The 18,674-nt window shown below is 59.1% G+C and overlaps 2 protein-coding genes across 3 annotated transcripts; both read right to left on the reverse strand.

The window, feature by feature from the left end:
* Position 1: 1 nt before the first annotated feature.
* LOC135424026 (somatomedin-B and thrombospondin type-1 domain-containing protein-like) lies at positions 2 to 3,921 on the reverse strand. Of its 2 annotated transcripts, XM_064674801.1 has the most exons (6): positions 3,450 to 3,921; positions 2,532 to 2,714; positions 2,323 to 2,413; positions 1,628 to 1,801; positions 1,148 to 1,268; positions 2 to 1,053 (listed from the first exon to the last, which is right to left on the reverse strand). In XM_064674801.1, exons 1-5 carry the CDS (start codon positions 3,655 to 3,657, stop codon positions 1,163 to 1,165), a joined length of 762 nt encoding a protein of 253 aa, XP_064530871.1. In that variant the 5' UTR covers positions 3,658 to 3,921; the 3' UTR covers positions 2 to 1,053; positions 1,148 to 1,162. The 2 variants fall into 2 exon arrangements, with proteins under 2 accessions (XP_064530871.1, XP_064530872.1); XM_064674802.1 differs by having other exon boundaries at positions 2 to 1,758.
* A 144-nt stretch (positions 3,922 to 4,065) lies between these two features.
* On the reverse strand, positions 4,066 to 18,580 carry SLC25A1 (solute carrier family 25 member 1). Its single transcript, XM_064674798.1, has 9 exons — positions 18,425 to 18,580; positions 7,839 to 7,946; positions 7,589 to 7,688; positions 7,223 to 7,361; positions 6,667 to 6,751; positions 6,404 to 6,508; positions 5,889 to 6,004; positions 5,523 to 5,596; positions 4,066 to 5,429 (listed from the first exon to the last, which is right to left on the reverse strand). Exons 1-9 carry the CDS (start codon positions 18,513 to 18,515, stop codon positions 5,315 to 5,317), a joined length of 933 nt encoding a protein of 310 aa, XP_064530868.1. The 5' UTR covers positions 18,516 to 18,580; the 3' UTR covers positions 4,066 to 5,314.
* Between the last annotated feature and the right edge of the window lie 94 nt (positions 18,581 to 18,674).

Raw genomic sequence — 18,674 nt, forward strand, 5'->3', positions numbered from 1 at the left:
CCAGTGTTGAAGCCTTTTAATTTCCCTGCCCAGGAGGATGGGGTGAGAGGGAGCTGTAACAGGCAGCAGGAGCCAAACACATCCTGGGGCAGCAAACAGGCAACAGCCATTGGCTGCAGCGAGGGAACCTCAAATCCTAAGCCCCCCACTCAAGCCCCCAGCCCTACAGGCCACCCTGGCTCATGGCCATAGGCAGCTGATGGGTAGGTGACAACCCAATGCCTGGCTGAACCCTCCTCATTACATTCCACAGAGAGCTGGGCAACTGACAGTCCTCTGCAGGCACTGGGACTGCCCAGGGCCACAGTCCCCACTGTGGGGACAGAGACAGTCTGTTCCTCCTGGGGATGGGTGCTGGTTGCCACCCTGCAGCCAGAGTCCCATTGGATGAGGCTGGGGCAGCTATTCCATGAGCTGCCCTCTCCTTCCCACCTCCAGACCTAGGGCTGTCCCCACCTTGGGCTCCCTCCTCCCTAGGCCAGCCTGGCAAGAGCCAGCCCTGGCACAGCACATCCTGCCACCACAGGCTGTGGTACTACAGGCCAAGGCTGGACCAGGGACCCCACCAGTGAGGTCACGTCACGCTGAATGAGGAAGGGCACCAGCACCACCCAGTTCAGCCTCGCTCCCTCCAGTGGGAGCTGCTGAGCCCCACAGCTGGAACTGGACACCCTCTGGCACCATCACCCACGTGCAGGTTTTGGGTGTCTCTGTTTAATTCCTGTCTGCAAACCACAGCACAAAGCTGAGTCACCCTGCCCAGCTCACCCAACCTTCACTCCAGGGAGTGATCTCAGATGCTCCATCCTCATATTGCTTGCCAATGGCAGCTGATTGCATGGCATGATGTCATGGCCGAGCATGACATCATGTCACTGCTGCAATCATCTTCTCACTCAGATTTAACCTCTTTGTGATGTTCTTCTACCATTAATCACCATACTTCAGCATTTCCCTTATTTTTAATCTTTATAAGAAGGATTTTCTTCCCATTCTTCAACAAAGTATTTAATGGTAAACACAGGGAGTCGGATACAAGGGTGAGCAGCAAACCTGCAGAAGGATGAAATTATAAAAGACATCACATTTTTATTTCATCCCCCCACCTCCCCAGCATGGAGTGGTGCCATAGGGAGGCTCAGCTCACCTTCCCAGGGAGATCCTACACAAAGATGAGAGCGGGTGGGGAGCAGACACAACCCTCCTGCAGCCCCTCCTGTACCCACGAGCCCTGGCACCCCACCACAGAGGCAGCCACCCAGAATGTCCTAGAAGGGAAAATTGTTGAGAACTGGGGTGTGCCACAAATAATTAAATATAATTTAAAAATTATATGTAGTTTTATATTACATATAAGAATACATATTGGCAGTTGTACTAGATTATCATTGTAGGTCCCTTCCAACTGAAATATTCTATTTAAATATATTTATTTTTATACTATATATCGTCAATTTATAGTCCACATTATTGATTTTTCTTATAACATTACGGTATATTATATTATGGCATATTATAATAATAGTTTTATATATTAATATATTAAGAACATGAAAGACAGATGCCTGAGGGATATGTAAAGATGTTCTTCCATCTGGGCGTGTCCCCCCCCAAAATTACCACCTACCTGGCTCCTTGCAGCCCATGTCCAGTGCAATGGGCACGGTGGTGGGACACGTCCCCCCAGCATTCCACACACACCTGCTTGTCCCGGTGCAGCCGGCGGCTCCAGCCTCGCCCACGGCAGGGGGGTCCCACCTGCGTCAGGCGGAAATAGCCGCAGTAGCTGGGGAGGGGAGAGCTGGGGAGCGGGGAAAGTAGGGGGGAAGAAAGAGGGCAAATGGTGGGAAAAACAGGGGGAATGGTGGTTGGAAAGTAGGGCAGAGGTTAGGGTTTTTTGATGGATCGGGGGTGTAAAGGGGATGTGGTTTTGGGGAGGCAAAGAGGCCACGGCTGGGGAGGTGAGAAGGGTATTGGCTCTGAGGGAGTGTAGAGAGACCATGAGTTTAGGGGGTACAAAGGGGTCATGGTTTGGGGCATCAGGATAATGGCTCTTTGAGGGTGGAGGGTGCAAAGGGGCCATAGCTTTGTATGAGGGTGCAATGGGGCTATAGGTCTGCAGGGGGACAAAGGGACTATAGCTTTAGGGGGTGCAAAGGGATCATGGTTTAGGGGGTGGGAAGGTAATGGACCTAGAGGGATGCAAGGGGCCATGGAGGTGCAATGGGGCCATAGTTTTGGGTGGTGAAAAGATTAATGGCTAGGGGGTGCAAAAATGTCTTGGGTCTGAGGGTTGCAGAGGGGCCCCAACCCCACACATACCCAGAGGGCTCCTCCAGCAGTGGCAGCCCAGCTCTTCGCCAGGGATCTCTGAAGTCCCAGCTGAAGGACTTGGGGAGTATCTTGGCTACCTCTGGCAGAAGAACAGCCGTGAGGGGCATGTGGATGATTAAAGACACCCCAGGACAGGCAGCGGGGACGGCAGCACATGGGGTCAGCCACAGGAAAGGACATCAGGCATCCCACGTTACCTTTGGCTGTCCCGCAGGTTGGGTGCTCCCCCAGGCAGCCGCGGCGCTGCTTGAGGTCAGGACAGGGCTCCCCTCCGTGCCGGGGCGGGACGGTGACCTGGCGGCTGCGGGCCCTGCTGCCGACCCCGCACGGGGAGCTGCACCCACTCCACGGCCCCCAGGGCCCCACCGAGCAGCCCACAGCTGCCAGGGGAGCAGGAGGGATGGAGGAGAGGGAAAAGAGACAGAGCTTCAGCGCCATGAACAGTGGAAAGAGGAGCGCAGGAGGGATGCAGCGCAGGGGAGGGGGAGAGGGGAGGAAGGACAAGGGCCAGGGTGACCCCAGCAGCCCCTCTCCCCTGACCCCCGCCAGCACAGGGACATTGTGCGCCGCTTCCGCAGGATTTTATCCCAGCTGCATCGCGCTGAGCTGGGACCCCGCTAATCTCCTGGAGATTAGGAAGGGCTGACTGTTGCAATTGTCCAGGGGGCCACAGCCGGCACCTGCCTGCCCGCGTTTGGGTCCCCAGGGCGGGCTAGCTCCCCATCCCCAAGCCCACGATCCCTGTTTGGCACCCCTAGCACAGCCCTCAGTCCCTGTGTCCCAGGCACTGCCTGTGACAGTGGTAGGGGTGTTGCCAGGGTTTGTCCTGCTGGGTCCCACACTGACCACTCTGAGGCTTGCAATGACAGCACCACTGTCAGCTGCAGACCAGAGGCCACCCCTGTGGGCTCTCATTGCACTGGGACCAGCCAGACATTCAGTGTGGAAAAAAGGGGAAAATTCAGATATTGTTACAAATCCAGCCCAGCCAGCACCCTGTTACCGCTCAAAGCAGGGGCTAACAGGTACCAGCAAACACCCACCACCCAGAGCAGCAGCCCAGGCTGGTGTCCCCAGCCCCGGGCCTGGCCAGTGCCATGCCCTGTGCCACTCACCGGCGCGGCGGCACGTGGTGTGGTAGTCCTGGCAGCAGTCCCCAGTCCTCTGGCAGTACGAGTCACAGTAGCAGTGAGCCCGGCGGGCACTGGGGGCCCAGCACACGTTGTTCCTGCCCGGGCAGCAGCGGTGCCGGCAGCTGCCCGTGGCACCCACCAGGCAGCTGGTGGCCAGCAGCCAGCCCCCCCAGAGCAGCAGGCCCTGCATAGCACCAGGACCCCGCAAGCCCAGAGGGATGACTCTGCCCTGCACCTCCTGGATGCCAGATGAGGAGCGAGGGCTGTGCTGGTGGTGGGTTGGGATCTCCGGCCGTGCCGCACCGCCCCCGGGGCTGGGCGGGGGGACAAAGCCCGTTCCCTTCTGCTCCACTGCCCCTCGCCGTCCCAGCAGGGCAAGGACTTCACACAAGTACCCAGGATTACTAATAAAGCACAGTGCATGGGACAACACAACCCTGGCGTTGCCTGGGAGCACATGTGAATGGTGCACTGCTGGCTTGGAGCTGATGCTCCCCCAGGAGCACCACCTTGGCACGATGGGGAGCCTTGTCCCCCACCCACAGGGCAGGAGCTGCTCGCTGCTCACTCAGCACCGCCCAGACACCAACGCAGCTGCTAAAGCCAGACTGATTTTATTCAAATTGCGAATGTAAAACAGAATAATAATAAAAAAAAACCAATAATGCAACCCTCGCTGGCTTCAGAGCCGAAAGCCGCAGGTAAACCGTGCCCAGGCTTTCCTCCTTCACCCTCCTGTGTTAAGGCTGAGCTCATCGCTGGCAACAAGAGGGAGGAGGGTCGGGTAGAGCCCTGGCTCCTGCACAGCCCTCCACTCCCTCAGGAGAAGTTTGGCACAAATCGTGTGGGGCCAGCCTGGCGTGGGCAGGGCAGGGCTCTGGCCCCATGGCCACAGGTGTTAGTGGGTCAGCGTGAAGCTCCAAAAGCTACAGGATTACCTATGGGGCCACAGAGAGGCGGCGGGAGGGCAGATGGGGGGAATGTGGCAGAAGACAGGGGTTTGCACCCCCTGGCCGAGGGGCCGAGTCTGCGGGGCGGGGCTGCCCCTCCTCACCCCGGCTCGAACACACGTCTCGACTGTAAACGGCAAGTGATGGGGGCACCCAGCTCACCCCAACCCCGGCCTGCCGTGAGCACAACTAAAGGCCTGGCTGTATGTGCAAATTTGGGCAGCCCCTGCCCAGCAGCCCAGGGCTGAGTGGGACCCCAGGGATGGGATGCTGCACGCCGGTGGTCCTGGTGCTGGCAGGGAGGGAGGAGGAAGCCTTGGGCAACACCAGCAGGTCACTGCCCTCGCAGCCCAGGAGGTGCAGGGCTGTTGGGCTCCCCCTGGAGCTGCTGTGACCCAGTGCATCGCTCCCAGCCAGTGGTGTGAGCCCCAGCAGCAGCTTGCAATGCCACGTGTACAGCCTGGCATTGCACCATGGCTCTGGGCAGCTCTCACCATCCCCAGAAAGAGCTGCTCCCCAGGCAGACAGCAGCTCCTGGCTGCCAGGAGCCCTGGGGCCACTGTCCCAGGGGACACTTCACCCTGGATAACTGGCACTCACACCTGATGTGGCACCAGGGGGAAGTGTCAGCAGAGGACTGGGGTGGGCATAACTGGGATGCTTGGGGTCTGGATGGTGGGATGCTGCTCCCTCCCTGCTCCTTTTAGCACATAACTAGTAATTTAACCTGCTCCAGCTCCAGAGCCTGTTCCTAAAGATAAAGGTGGCCAGGTTTGGGGGGAGGGCGTGCGGGGCAGACCTGGCCCCTGCAGCGCCAAAGCCGGGTGTGGGCTTGGTCTCTGCTCTCCAGCTGCAGCCCTGCAGGGCCCGGGAGGCGGGGCCGCCTGGCCCGGCCCCTCAGTCCGTTTTCCACACCTTGTTGAGGAATTTGACCACCTCGTCGTAGATGATGAAGACGATGGCCACGTCGAGACAGACGCGGCCCAGGCGAGGCACCGTGCCCTTGTAAAACCTGCCGGGGATAAAGGGGGCCGTGGGGCTGGGTGCCCTCACAGCCCCCTCCCTGCCCATCCTGCCCCCCAGCCGCCCCCGCCGCAGAGCTTACGCCACGGGCCCTTCGTGTTTCATGATCTGGTAGGCACAGTCCCAGGTGTTCTTGTACTTGTGCGCTTCCAGCCCCTGTGGGAAGGGGAAAGCAGGATCAGAGCCCAGAGCCAGGGTGCATGTGGGGGATTTTGTGGGGGAGGCAGATAGCTGGGGGTGTGCCATGAGGAACTGATCCCTCTTCGCTGCTGCAAATCACACCCGGCAGGGACATCCCCATCTCTGTGCAAATACTTCCCCAGCACCAACCCCAGGTATCTCCCAAACCAAATCCCAGCACCATCATGTGCTTGCCCCAGGGACTATGTGAAACAGCTCCCAGCCAGCTGCCGGCAGAGTGGTCCCACACTGTGCCCTGGCACCGTACCTGCATCCTGGTCTTCACTACGTCCAAGGGGGTGTTGCCAAAGACACTTGCAGCTCCAGCAATGGCTCCAAACACCCCCGTGATGAAGGGGTTGATAACCTTGTTGGGATTGTCCCCTGGGAAGGAAGAAAGTTTGAGGGCAGAGTAGTGGTGGGATGAAGCACTCATTCCCGAGGGAGCCCACAAGGAAGATCCCAGGTCTGGTTGCTCGTGGTCATGGTGCTGAGCTGGGGGCTGGAGTGTTTGGAGGAGACTGTCCAGCAGCAGCAGCCCCACAGAGCCCACACAGCACCAAGGGGCTCAGGGTGGGTGTGAAAGTGATGCTCCAGCACCAGGACCTTTCAGCCCCATGAGCTAGGGCCACCCCACCCTGGTTTTCATCTTCCTGCATCCTGGGTGACTGAGCCATGAGAAGTAGGGGGTGTGCTGATGGAAAGTCCATCCCAGCTCCCAAGGGTGGGCTGGGGGAGCCAGAGGCACAGCCAGGCTGGCCTGGGGGAATGAGGGCACCATACCTTTGTACCAGTTCTTGAGGGAGGTCATGACGAAGAAGCGGATGGCTTGGTTTGATCCCTGCTTGAGGACAGTCGCAGTTAAGCCCTGGTAGGTCCCCTTCAGTCCTGCAAGAAGAGGGTGTTGGAGGGGAGACCAGCCTCAACTGGCAGAGAAAAACCTCCTCAGGCCACCCATCCCAGCCTGTGCCCATCCGCCACCTCCCACCCGTCCCCACAGCACGGGAGTACCCAGGGGGTCAGGGTGCCGCTTCCCCGGGACTCACCCTGTTCCCGAACGATCTCCCGGACGCCATGGAAGAAACCACGGTATTTGGGGTTGGGAGAGGTCTGGTCATGGATAAACTTCACCTACGAGGAGATGATGTGCTCGTCCTGGCTGAGGTAAGGGCAGGTGTGATGGCCCCAAAGGGCTGTTGGCCACCTCTTGCCTTGTGCCAGGGACAGTCCCAAGACCAGAGCCAACCCATGCGGCCGGGCTACACTGGAGAGACCACAGGGGAAGCCTGTGCCCATGGCCAGCAGAGCAAAACCTGGGAAACTGCTGCTGCAAGCAGCCATGTGGGTTTACAGTCCAAAAATGGGTGACAAGATTGCTCCTGAGTGTGGGGCTCCTCCCCAGAGGGGGGAAGGGGCCAGGACCACTTGACTTGACCTCCAACAGTTTTCCAGCATCAGATCCTCCCCTACAAAACTGGCCTGAGCAAACTCGTGTGGCCCTCAGCTCCCCAAAAGTCAGGCACCTCTGGCTCTTGCACCCTCCCCACCAAGCCCAGTGAGGAGTGCCAAGACAGGCGACACTGGTAGCTGCCTCCCACCCACCTTCACGGTCTCCATGGGGCAGACCACCGCCACAGCCTCGGCCACGCCAGCCCCCAGCCCGCAGATGAGGCCCCGTGTGCTGTCCAGCCGCCCCTGCTCATCTCTCATCTGGTTGCTGAGGAACTCGAACATCCCGAACCTGCAAAAGAGCCACTGTGCCAACCCCTGGGCACCCGGACAGGGGGCTGCACCCCCCGTTCTGGGTCTGCCTCCAGGAGCAGCTGCGCACCCCGCGAGGGGACCTCCCGTCTGTGAAAGCACCTGGCCTTGGTGAAGCCCCAATGGAGACACTGAGGGGAAAACCAGTCCCTGTTTGCTGCTGTTGGGGGTCCCCCCACTCACCCCACGCCATGGGGACACACCTACCTGACGGCGGCCTTGGGGATGGAGCCGTACAGCAGCGAGCTGAGCCCCCGGTACAGCCCCCGGATGCCATGGTCACGGACAGTCTGCTTCACACAGTCCCCTGTGGCAGAGCACAGCAGTGCCACTGTCACCCGCCACGCCGAGGACCACCCCCCACCGCCCCTCCAAATCCCACCCCAGCTCCAGCCAGGCTTCCCAGGAGCCCCCACACCCAGCGAGGGGCTGGGGCCAGCACTGGGCAGGTGCTCACCGATGCCCTTGTAGCGGGGAGGGTTTGCCTTCTCGTCCAGCTGCAGCTGTGTCTTCACATACTCAGTGGGGAATGTGATGCAGATCTCGATCCCTCCAGCCAGGCCACCTGCATGGAGAGGAGGGGGCACTGGGGCAGGAGCAGCACCAGACCAGGTCAGTGGCTGCTGCCCGCTCCACGATGGCTGAGCCCGGAGCTGCCAGCATCCAGTCTGGGCTGGGACACTGTGTGCCTGTCCTCGCCAAAACCCTGAGCACTCCACACAGCAGCAGGGCCCTGTGCCAACCTGGTGCCCTGCACAGACATCACTGCCCAGCCATGGCAAGAGAAAATGAGGAGACTGGCCAAAGGGGTGGGAAAACCGTGCAAGACACCACACCCACAGCTGCCTATTTGGCGTGTTGTCTCCCCAAAGGCACCTCTCCCTCTCCAGAGCCCCACACCCCCAGGTGAGCTGCCAGGGATTTACAAACCCAGCGGTGCTGCAGCAGGCCCAGCACCTCTCCCCACACCGGTGGGAGGCCATCTGCAGACCAGCCACACCAGCAGGAAGCACAATTATCATCAAGCCTGTCCAGCTGCCCCGGGCTCCCGCAGTGGCGGCTGCTGGGGGCTGATTACAGCGGCTGCAGCCCTTCCTGGTAGCCCAGGCAGCAAGGGATGCCGGCTCTCAGCCACGGGGCTCCCCCCAGCATGGCTGGAGCCCTTGCAGCGGGGCCCAGCTGGGCTGGGGGAGCTGGGCTCAGCCCATCCGGCCACGATGGATCACATCCATGCATTTCCTTGCATCAAAGCATGGCCAGGTCCCGCCGAGCAGCAGGAGCCCTTTGTGCTGGAACAAGGAGAAAGTGCAAGGCCAAGCCGGCTCCCTCAGGGATCAACAGGGCAAACCCAGCTCAGCCCTGCCCAGGTCAGCACCCATCAGAGCACTCCCGAGGGTGTCCCTGCTCCTTGCCCAGGGAAGGTGAACCATGCCCCAGCCCTCAGGGGTCAGGTGGGCTGCCAGCTCCCAGTCTCCTATACAGCCTCCAGTGGCCCCTCCAGCCTGGCCATGTCCTCGGTGTGACTCAGCAGCACTGCAGCTCTCACCACAGCCATGGCTGGCTTGCAGCCCCACCACAGACCTGGGGACACCCCACTGTCCTGGGGGAAACACACTGCGATCCTGGGAAAGGCCGGGGCTGGATGCAGTGGTGGTTATCCTGCTCTGCAGCCAAGTGCAGCACAGCATGGCACAGCTCTGCTTATCAGCACCCCACAAAGCACCCCCGTGAGGGGATGCTGATAGGGGGCACCGTGGCCGTGGCTGCTCCCCGTGACAGCAGCAGGAGGCCCCAGCTCCTCGGACCAGCAGAGTTTCTCACAAAGTCATATTTCTTCTCTATGGCCTCCAAATTTACAAGAGAGACACTGGATCTCTGGTGCTGCATCCAGCTCCCCTGGGCCAGTGCCACTGGCAACTGGCATCCCCTGGAGCACTGCTGCCTGCTCTCAGCCCAGTGTTTCTGAAGGGAAGGGAAAGAAGCCTCACTGCATTCCTTCCAGCAGCCGGGCAGCACCCACCTTAAAAGAGCCTTATCCTGGTTTTTCCCCCCAGGCACAGGAAGCACCAGGCTGCATTGTCCTACCAAGGGAGCCAAGGAGCCAGGCCAGCACTCAGCACAGCTGGGGCAATGGAAAGCTCAGCTCTCTGCTCAGAGAGCATCCCACTCCTCCCACAGGCACAGCGAGGATGGGGACACCGTGGCACCGAGTGCCCAGGGCAGGACCCGCCAGCCCAGCCTGGCAGCATCCCGGCCCCGTGCGGTGCTGGGGATGGGGCGTGAGGCCAGCCCAGCTCCTCCAGGGCAGACAAAGGCCCCTTGTTTCCCAGTGTGTTCCCAGGGAGGCTGGAGCTGCCCAGCCCAGGCCAGGCAGGCAGCTCCTAGGAGGTGGGAACGGGTGACCACTGCCAGCCATGACTCCCCCATGGCACCCTGTGCTTTGGGGGCGTGGGAGGAAGCCACAGAAGCCACAGCCAGGCCAGCTCATGACACTGCAGCCAGCCAGCCACCCTCTCCCCTGGGGCACCACAAGACAGCCACCATCCCCAGGGTCCCCACTGTGCTCCTGCTGCCCCCTCAACCCTCTCCCATCCTTGGCGGGTCCGTCAGAGGTGGCAGACACTGCTGGTCCCACGGCACAGGGGTTGCCAAGCCCTGTAATTTCTCCTGCAAAGACAAACAGCTCCTGAGGAACAGCTGGCAGGTCCCCAGCAAGCAGCAGGATGAGGAGCAGCATCTTCCAGCTGAGTGCAACAGTCCCCAAAAAGCTGAGCACTGGCTGGAACCTCTCCACACCACAGCCACATGAACACCCCAGCTGCTGCCAAGGCCACTTCCCTCCCTCCTACACTGCAGAACTGAAGTGCTGGACATTTTAAGTGCCATAAATATTTGCTCTCTCCCAGTCCCCCAGCACCAGCTGCTGCCCCAGCACCTCCGGGAGCCAGACAGCAGGGAAGCACCTGGGACAAGCACCAGTCCAGGGGCAACCAGCACCTGGGCTCATGGTAGCCACACCAGATGGCACAGGGAGGGATGCTGCACCTCCCACAACCTGTCCACAGCCTTGGCTGCCACTGGGATTAAGGACATTTGTCCATGCAGGGTAGGCAGAGAAGTTCTGCCCAGAATGCCACAGGCAAAGCCACATCCACAGAAGCCTGTGAAGTGCCCCAGCAAAGGGACAGCGTTCCTGGGAACTGGCAGCCTCTGGGGCACTGAGGTTGCCCTAGCCAAGGATGGAGGAACAGGGCAGCCACACTGCCAGGTCCCCTCCCTGTCCCCTGCTGTTGCTCTGGCCTCAATGGGAAGGTGCAGAGAGCAGGGACTTGGGACACACTCCATGACTTGTGGCAATTTTAACCCTTTTTCATCTGCCTGCAAAGAGACAGTGTGACACAGACCACCCACCCTACAGCCCCTTCCCTCCCTGGAAGCAGGACCCATCACAGGTCCTGCTCTGCTGTCATCTCCTCTCCCCACACGATATTGCTTAAACCTTATTCGGTGCAAATAAATCACCCCACTGCCCACGAGGAGCAGCTCTGTCCAACCCCCTCCCTCGCCAGGGCTGTTTACCCGGACTTTAACCAGCAGCTTCAGCTCTTGCGACACCCTGGAGTCAGCGGGAACAGCAGGCAGCACTCAGGAGGTGAAAGAGCAAGCGGGGCAGCTGAGATGCTGGGCCAAGGCTCTCCACTGTTAGCTGGATGCAGCAGAGCCAGAGGAGACAGGACGTCCTTCAGGGAAGGTCGCTATGCCCGGCCCCAGAGAAGGTGCCTCTGGAGGGGGGATCCCGCTCCCAGCACCAGGAAAGGCTCCCTGCCTGCAGCATGCCTGCAAATGCTTCAGCTGCCAGCAATCCCAACACGGCAGGCCCAGCAGGAAGGGGGAGATGGGAAAAATACCTGTTTGTCAGCCACTTGGCATGGTTTTCCCAGAAAAAGTTTATCTCTCCCCCGCGGAAAAGCCAAAGGAGGCTGTCCTTGGGCATGTCTGCAGCCCTTGGGCACAGCTGGGGAGAGCTGGCAGGAGGGAGAAGAGGGTTTTTGGGGACAGTGGGAGGGTGCTGCCCCTGCAATGCTCGTGCAACAGGTGATGGCATCAGCACACAGAGGTCCAGCTTCACACCCCATCAGTGAGCAGCTTCTGGGGACACCACCAGCCACCGTGTCCAGGGACCCCAGCTGCTGCCCAGGACAGGGTGGGTGCTGAGGGCAGGAGGACGCAGCTCCAACGGGGAAGACAAGCAGAGTCCCAGGATTTACACAAACCAAGGCTGCACAGCCAGGGCTGGCACTGCCACCGCTGCAAACCTCTACCCTGAGGCAAGTGCCCCAGTGAGCACCCACTGCCCTGCCCGGGAGCCACAGGGGGCCAGGAGGTGGCACTGGCCCCTCTGCCACTCCTGCAAGTGACTGTGCCTGCAAAAGCATCCTGCTCCTGCGGGGAGACAGAGCAGCAGGTCTCTGTGCAGCTCTGATGAGAAGTGAGCACCTGGAGAGCAATTTCAGCCTCTCCATTTTTAAGAGTAATTTCACATGCTGACACACAAGCACCTGATTTCCATACAAAAAGCTCTTTTTAAGTTCAGATTAAACAGGATCCTTTCAGGCCAGAGGAAATTGTTCCTAAGGGTCTCTGGAAGCAAAGCAGCAGAGCTCTCCCAGGGCCCATGCCTGAAGCTTTCCCGTTCTGCCAGCTGGGTGGCTCAGGATGGTGGGAAGGCACAAACAAGCTCCCACCTCCTCTCCAGAGCAGAAGCAGAGCCCTGAGTTCCCCCTGTTTGAGGGGCACCCAGCCCACGTGCAGAAGGTTCAGGTGAGCTAAGCACCCGATGTGGGTGACACAGATCACACATGGCAGGCACAGAGGGCAATCCTGCCCACCTCCTGGATGCCAGGCTCACAGCTCCCACTCTCACAAGGGGACTTGGTGCCCTTTTCCATTAGCCAAGGCAGCTTTTGGAGCTGGGAAAATCAGAAAAAGCAAAAAACCAAAACAATACAAAAAACAAACAAACAACAACAATAAAAAAACCAAACTAAACAAAAAAAACATAACCCCCCCCCCAAAAAAAAAAACACACCATCATCGTGCTACAAATCAGGCAGGCAGGTACACCCACTGCCAGCTCCTGACAGGTCCCTGCTTCCTGCCACCAAAGGAAAAACCCCTCCTGGCAGCCACCCAGGCTACTCTTCACCCATCCATTGCCATCCCCCAGCTGAAGGCAGTGGTGGAGCAATCAATCCTGCCCTGCCTGCAGCACTGAAACGGGTTTAACGGCTCCACCCCCTACACACATCCCACCACGGGCCATCTTGTGAAACTCGGGGCTCAGGAGCCGGCAGGCACCTTCTCTGGGGAGCGCTCGCTCTCGGCAGGGCTCCAGCAACGGGTCCTCACCCAGGCACCTCCTCCTGCCACGGACAGCCCTTCAGCACCCACCCACAGCCACATCCTTGGGGGAAACCACCACGGGGGCAGCTCTGCTGCCGAAGGTCTTATACAGTGCTGAGACAGGGAAGCTGCTTCCCCCAAACCAGACTGCCAGGAAATTACCTGCGTTTTGTTTAGAAGGGGAAAAAAACATGTCCTGCGACAGGTCAGCAGGCTCAGAGGGTGTCCATCCCTTGGAAGGTCTCCTATCTGACAGGGGTAAGGCTGGTGGGGAGCACAGGGGTTCAGCAGGTCCATCAGTAAACACACACACACACGGCTGGTTTGGTCACAGGAGTGTGCTACAGGCAGGCTGGATGAAGTCTGATCCCCACCAGGGATACACAGAATGGCAAACAGGAAAGATGCCTCTCTGTAGCCTGTGCCATCGGTGGGTAAACAGCCCTGTCCATGCAAACAGCACTGCAGATAATGCTCTGGATGGGATGGAATAATTTGTCCTGAATCTTACTGGAACTGTCCTGTTTGAACAGGCTGTACTTTCACAACCCACTCATTCATCACCTCTTTGCATTCACTTCTCAATATTACAACTAACCATTATTACATTTTAAACTTCTTGGCTGTGAGCAGGATGGCAGAAGTTACTTCCCTGTGCTCGCAGTCACAGCGTCCTCTGCCTTTGGCGCCGACCCCACTTTTGGGGACTGCCAAGTCCCCCGTCCTGCTCAAGCCACCTTCTCTCTGTTGTCCCGTGCACCCCAGCCAACCCACTTTGGACACCAGCTTTTCAAGTATCAAAAAACACTTTGAGTCGATGTCAGAGCCCAGGGTTGCTGGATGCCTCCCCCAGCACAGCCCCACAGCTGGATGAAGGAGCCACTGCCAGGACTGAGACTTCCCCAGGGTCAGCCTCTGGTCTCCTCGCCACCAGCACAGGAAAGTGATTGCTGTGCCATGCACTGGAGCACGGGGAGAGAGAAGAGATGGCAAAAAAATCAACTCCTGCTGTCAGGAGGTGACCTGAGACCTCAGGGCACAAGCAGGAGCAAGGAGGCTGCATTGGCATGCACCACACAGGGCCATCAGAGAGGAGAGACACTGCAACATCCCCGAGCTGTCAGCTCATGGTGCTCATCGCCTCGGGAAGACGGATGGCTCCTTCCGATCATTTACATCAACCCAGAGAAAATGGTTGCCTGCAGAATGTCAAGCAGAGCATGAGGCATGTGAAAATCTCAGAAACTCACATTTCAAAGCCCAGAGTTAACCCCAGCACACACAGAATCCATTCAGACCGAATGGACAGCCCGACGTGGTTTCCTGGCCCTGGGGCTGACATCCTCCTCCCACCAGGAGCCCTGGGGCTGCTGTAGGGTTCTGCTGCAGTCCACAAGGGCTCCCAGGCAGCCAAGGACACACTCAGGGCCAGCAGGCTCCTTGTGCCCCACTCCCCAAGCAGATGACAGCCTAAGGAGGCAACTGCAGGGGAAACCACAACCAGGCATGAAGCACTGAGGGCAGCAGACCTGGCAGGGCCGGTTCCTCCACAGTCACCAATCCTTTCCCCTGGTTGTGCTCAGCCCACCGACAGCTCCTTTGGCTCAGCATCAAGGGGGAAACATCCCCCAGTTTGCTGTGAGCACCAGGCATCCATATCAAAGCCAGGGAGTGTGCCAGACCACAGCCATTCCCAGCAGCACCCCTCACACCCTCCCAGGAGAGCAACGGCCCTGGAAATCCAGGTGGACTTTGGACTTTTGGGAAAGGAGTCCTGCTCTGCAAGAAGCAAGTCTCAGCTTTCACACCCGGTGCCTGACTCCTCTCCTCTGCAGGTACAGCATTTCCTAAGAAAGATCATATCAGGCATTAACAAAGAAGAGGAAACTGAAGCTCTAATTACTGCTTTGTTTCTCCCATTTTGTTTCTTGGGATCCTGAGCTCCCTGATGAACCTTCCCTGCTTCATTCTCTACCCTGCAGGTCCTTTTCTCTCACTGCAGAATCCTTCTCCCCTGTCCATGCTCCTCCTGAGACCCTGGTGCACATCACTGCTATTTCCCAGTGGCACCCAACACCAGAACAGCAACCACAACAACTGCAAACTCTTTCCAAATCCAGCACCATGCAGGACAGCATCCGGCTGTCCTGCCTCCCTGACCAGGCAGGATTAGGTGTAGGCAGGAATAACAACTGTGCAGCAGCCCCTAGATGAGCAGAGGTACCATGCAGAGAGCAAGGCAGCTGGGAGCTTCTCCGTGGGAGGGAGCAGACCCCAGGCTTCAAAGCTGGCTAAAAACAGAGCGAGGCTGTACTTAACTCTGGAGAGGGATGACAAAGCCTTTCATCACATGGGCACTGCTAACCACGAGCAAGACGAGGGCAGGAGTGTGGGGGTTTGCCTGCAAATGGCAAAGACCATTTGTGCTGGGCTCTAAACAGCCCACCACCTCAACCTGACCCAACAGCACTGTGGCACCCAAAAACCCAGCAAGGAGCGCTCCGGGGAATCACAGGGGTGACTGTCTCGCCAGCTCTGCCACCAGCATTCCTGTCTCACCACTTGCTGCCTTTATTTGGAGCTCCCCATCCACTCACTGCAGAGTGGCCCCATGCTGGGAGCTGCACAGTGGACCAGCCCTGCAGGATGCTGGTGGGAGGGACAGGAGGCCGGTGAGCTCAAGGGTTTGTTTGGAAACCATGGCACAAAACCGGGAAGCTGGCTGTGGGGAGGCTGGAGGCACGGCTGGGCTCCCGGCCTGCCTGCTAACAGGTGTTTGTTACCCAGCAGAAGGGGCACAAGCTGGCCCTCAAACCAGCTTGTGAGTTCACAGAAAAATTGTACCAGTCTGCAACAGGTAACAGAGCCAGCAGGAGAGTTGGGAAGACAGTTTTAATATCATTTAATATCATTTCAGCATAAAGCCTGCACATTTACCATTCTTTTAAACAGGTCTAAGCTAAGCCACGTTATACCTAACTGCTGTACCTTAAGCCATGTCACTTCTCACCAGCACCACGTTCTCCAAACCGACATTGTACCATCAGTTCAGAGCCTGGGGGCTTCTCCCTTTGCAAAGGGGGTGTTGGGATGGAACAGGGGCAGAGACCCACTCAGCTCTGCCCTCTGAAAGCCCAGTCAGCACAGAGCACTTCCCATTCCAAGTCCTGGCAGCGACACCCACCCAAGCAGCCAGTACAGCTGAGCAGCCTTCGTGTGCTCAGGCCACACGCGGCCGCAGCGCCAGCACCGCCCGTGTGGTCACCGCAAGGTGAAGTGCTGCCCTGGCACACCACAGCTGCCAGGACAAATGAGAGCCCATCAGCAAATTAATTTTTAACCTTGCATTTGTCTGTTGCAACGACTAAAGGAGAAGAGCTCTTGGCAGCCAGAGCGTCACTTGTGTCTCTTCAGAAAGGAGCCAGCCCCAGCCTGCTGAGGTCTGGGCAGCCGAGGCTGCTGTGCCTCCCTGGCAGAGGATCCCAATTACGCAGAGGGTCTGGGAGCAGAGAGGCACCCAGGGTGGGATGATGGATGCTTATTTAACCCCACCAGTACAGGCTGATGAGGCACAGCAGGAATGGTCCATCTTCCAGCTCTCCAGAAAGTTGAGCTCTGAAGCACACACCCCTGTTGTGCAGACAGATGTCAGATGAGAAACCCTGAGAGCATCAGCAAACCCTTTAAAGTCAGCAGACACAGCCACAAACATCACTGCATCCTCCAGCGAGGGGCTGGAGGGCTGAGCAGACCAGGGTGCAGGGAGTTAACAGCAGCTTTCTCCCATTTCTGTGGTTCTGTAATACAATTAGATGCCACAGAGGCTTGGCTGGACTTCTGCCCATTAACCAATTACTCTGATTACAGCCTGTGAGGAGAAGACCAGCATCTCAATAGGGTCCTTCTTCCACCTCTACAGCCTCACATGGACCCAGAAGGGCCCCCCCAAGCAGGGGCACGTGCAACTTCATGCTACGTTGCCAAATCTGGCAAAGTCCACAATAACCACGTCCTTTCCTTTACACCAGAACAGCTTCCAGGCATGCCCACGGCAACTTTTATGGCAGGGGAGAGAAGGGCAAGTTTGCTGCAACCTCTCTCAGAGGAGGCTGATACCAATAATCCATCTACAGCTGATGATCCTGATTAGAGACTGACACAAGGGCAACAAAAGTCTCCTGGTACACTGGTACCTGATGCACTGCACATGGGCAGCAAGACAGGAAAGACTGGGAAGGGCGGATGAGAAGAAAACAGCCTGTTCTTTCCCATCCTAAACTTGGATTAAATCCCATTTAAAAAAACGTTAAGTGAAGAGGCCTGAAAAAGCAACCCATTTTGAGGTGGGGCAGCACGAGTCTTGAGCCCCCTGAGCTCTGGAGGAGCCTGGCCTCACCCAAGGGTTCACCTGAGTGAGGGCACTCTCTCGTTTGGCCACAGCCCTGTAGCCTGGCAGCCCGAGTGATGGCACAGGCACAGTCCCTTCCGGGAGATGTGACCCTGTGAGGCCTCGGCACCCTTTGCACGCTCCAGTGCTCCGAGCATCCATCTCCAGCAGTTCTCCAGGTCTGCATGAGGGGAGACCCACCAAATAGGGGCCAGGGCAGGAGGGCAGAGCTGGAGCAGCAAGTGTTGGGCTGCCCGTGCCCAGCCAGGGTGGGCAGAGCCTTCTGCTCCCGGGTCCTGCTACTGGAGGCTGGAGCTCTACCCTTGGAGGGGAGCATGGAGTTGGAGAGACAAAGGCACAATCGTAGGAGGGGGAATTGGCTGAAAAACACAAAAGCTCTAAACATGCCAATCATGTCGAGGCTGTGAAGGCTCATTTCAAAACAAAGACGCTAATCTCCACTCTGGGAATTGTCCTGCGACTGGCAGGAGGAACCAGGGAGCTAATGAACAGCTACAAAGGAGTTTAACAAGCCTGCGACTGTCTTGGACTCCAGTCAGCTCAGAGCTCGAACCAGCCACAAGCAGGAGGCAGAGCGTTAACTCTGCAATTACTGCTGCACCCGGAGCCTATTTAGATCCCATGGAAGTAGTCAGAACTGGACGGGAAAACACGCCCTGATCCACAGGGACCGATGCTGAGGCACAAAGGGAGGACCAAGCAGCCCTCAGAGGAACTGCATCAACGCAGCGTGTGGGACACAGCTGGGGCAGGGACGACTGACTGCTGCCGCTTCAGCCTTGTCCCTTAAGCCCTTTGGGGGTGCGTGCGGGGGTCCCTGCTGAATCAGCCTCTCCCATCAGTGCCGCTCCCTCCGCTGGCATGGAAACCTGTCCCGCTGAACCCCGCGAATGCCGCTCGCCCCGCGCTACATTCGAGGCCACCGGCACCTCCACGGCTGGACCTCTGGGAGCACAAACAGCCTGGCGGGACGCTGCGACCCCCGGAGCCGGGTTCCGGGCTCGGGATGCTGCCGCGGCCGAAGGGAACCCCCGGTCCATCGGGGCCGCCTCCCGCGGGGGGGGGGGGGGGGGCAGCGGGAGAGGGGCGACAGCGCCGGGATGGAGCAGCAGCACCTGCGGGAGCGCCACCGCCCCGGGGCGGGTCCGGCAGCACCGCCCAGGCGGATGCCCACGCTGGCATCCAGCGGCGGGGCGAGCCCCGCTCCCCGGAGAGCCCCGGGGGACCCTTACCTGCCAGGATGGCCTTGCCGGGGTGGGTGAGCTTGGCCTTGCCGGCGGGGGCGGCGGCGGCCAGGCTGCGGGGCGCGGCTGGGGCGGGCATGGCCGCGCTGCTCCGCGGCTCCGGCTGCCCGGGAGCGGCGGCCGAGCCCTATTTCAGAGCCGCGCCCGCGAGGGGCGGCCCCGGCGGCGTCACATCCTCGCGGGGCGGGGCGGGGGCGGCCCGTTGGGGCTCGTGGGGCGGCTCTGCGGGGACGGGGAC

The sequence above is a fragment of the Pseudopipra pipra genome, chromosome 18 (genome assembly GCF_036250125.1).
Source record: "Pseudopipra pipra isolate bDixPip1 chromosome 18, bDixPip1.hap1, whole genome shotgun sequence".
In the NCBI taxonomy this organism is placed as follows: Eukaryota; Metazoa; Chordata; class Aves; order Passeriformes; family Pipridae; genus Pseudopipra; species Pseudopipra pipra.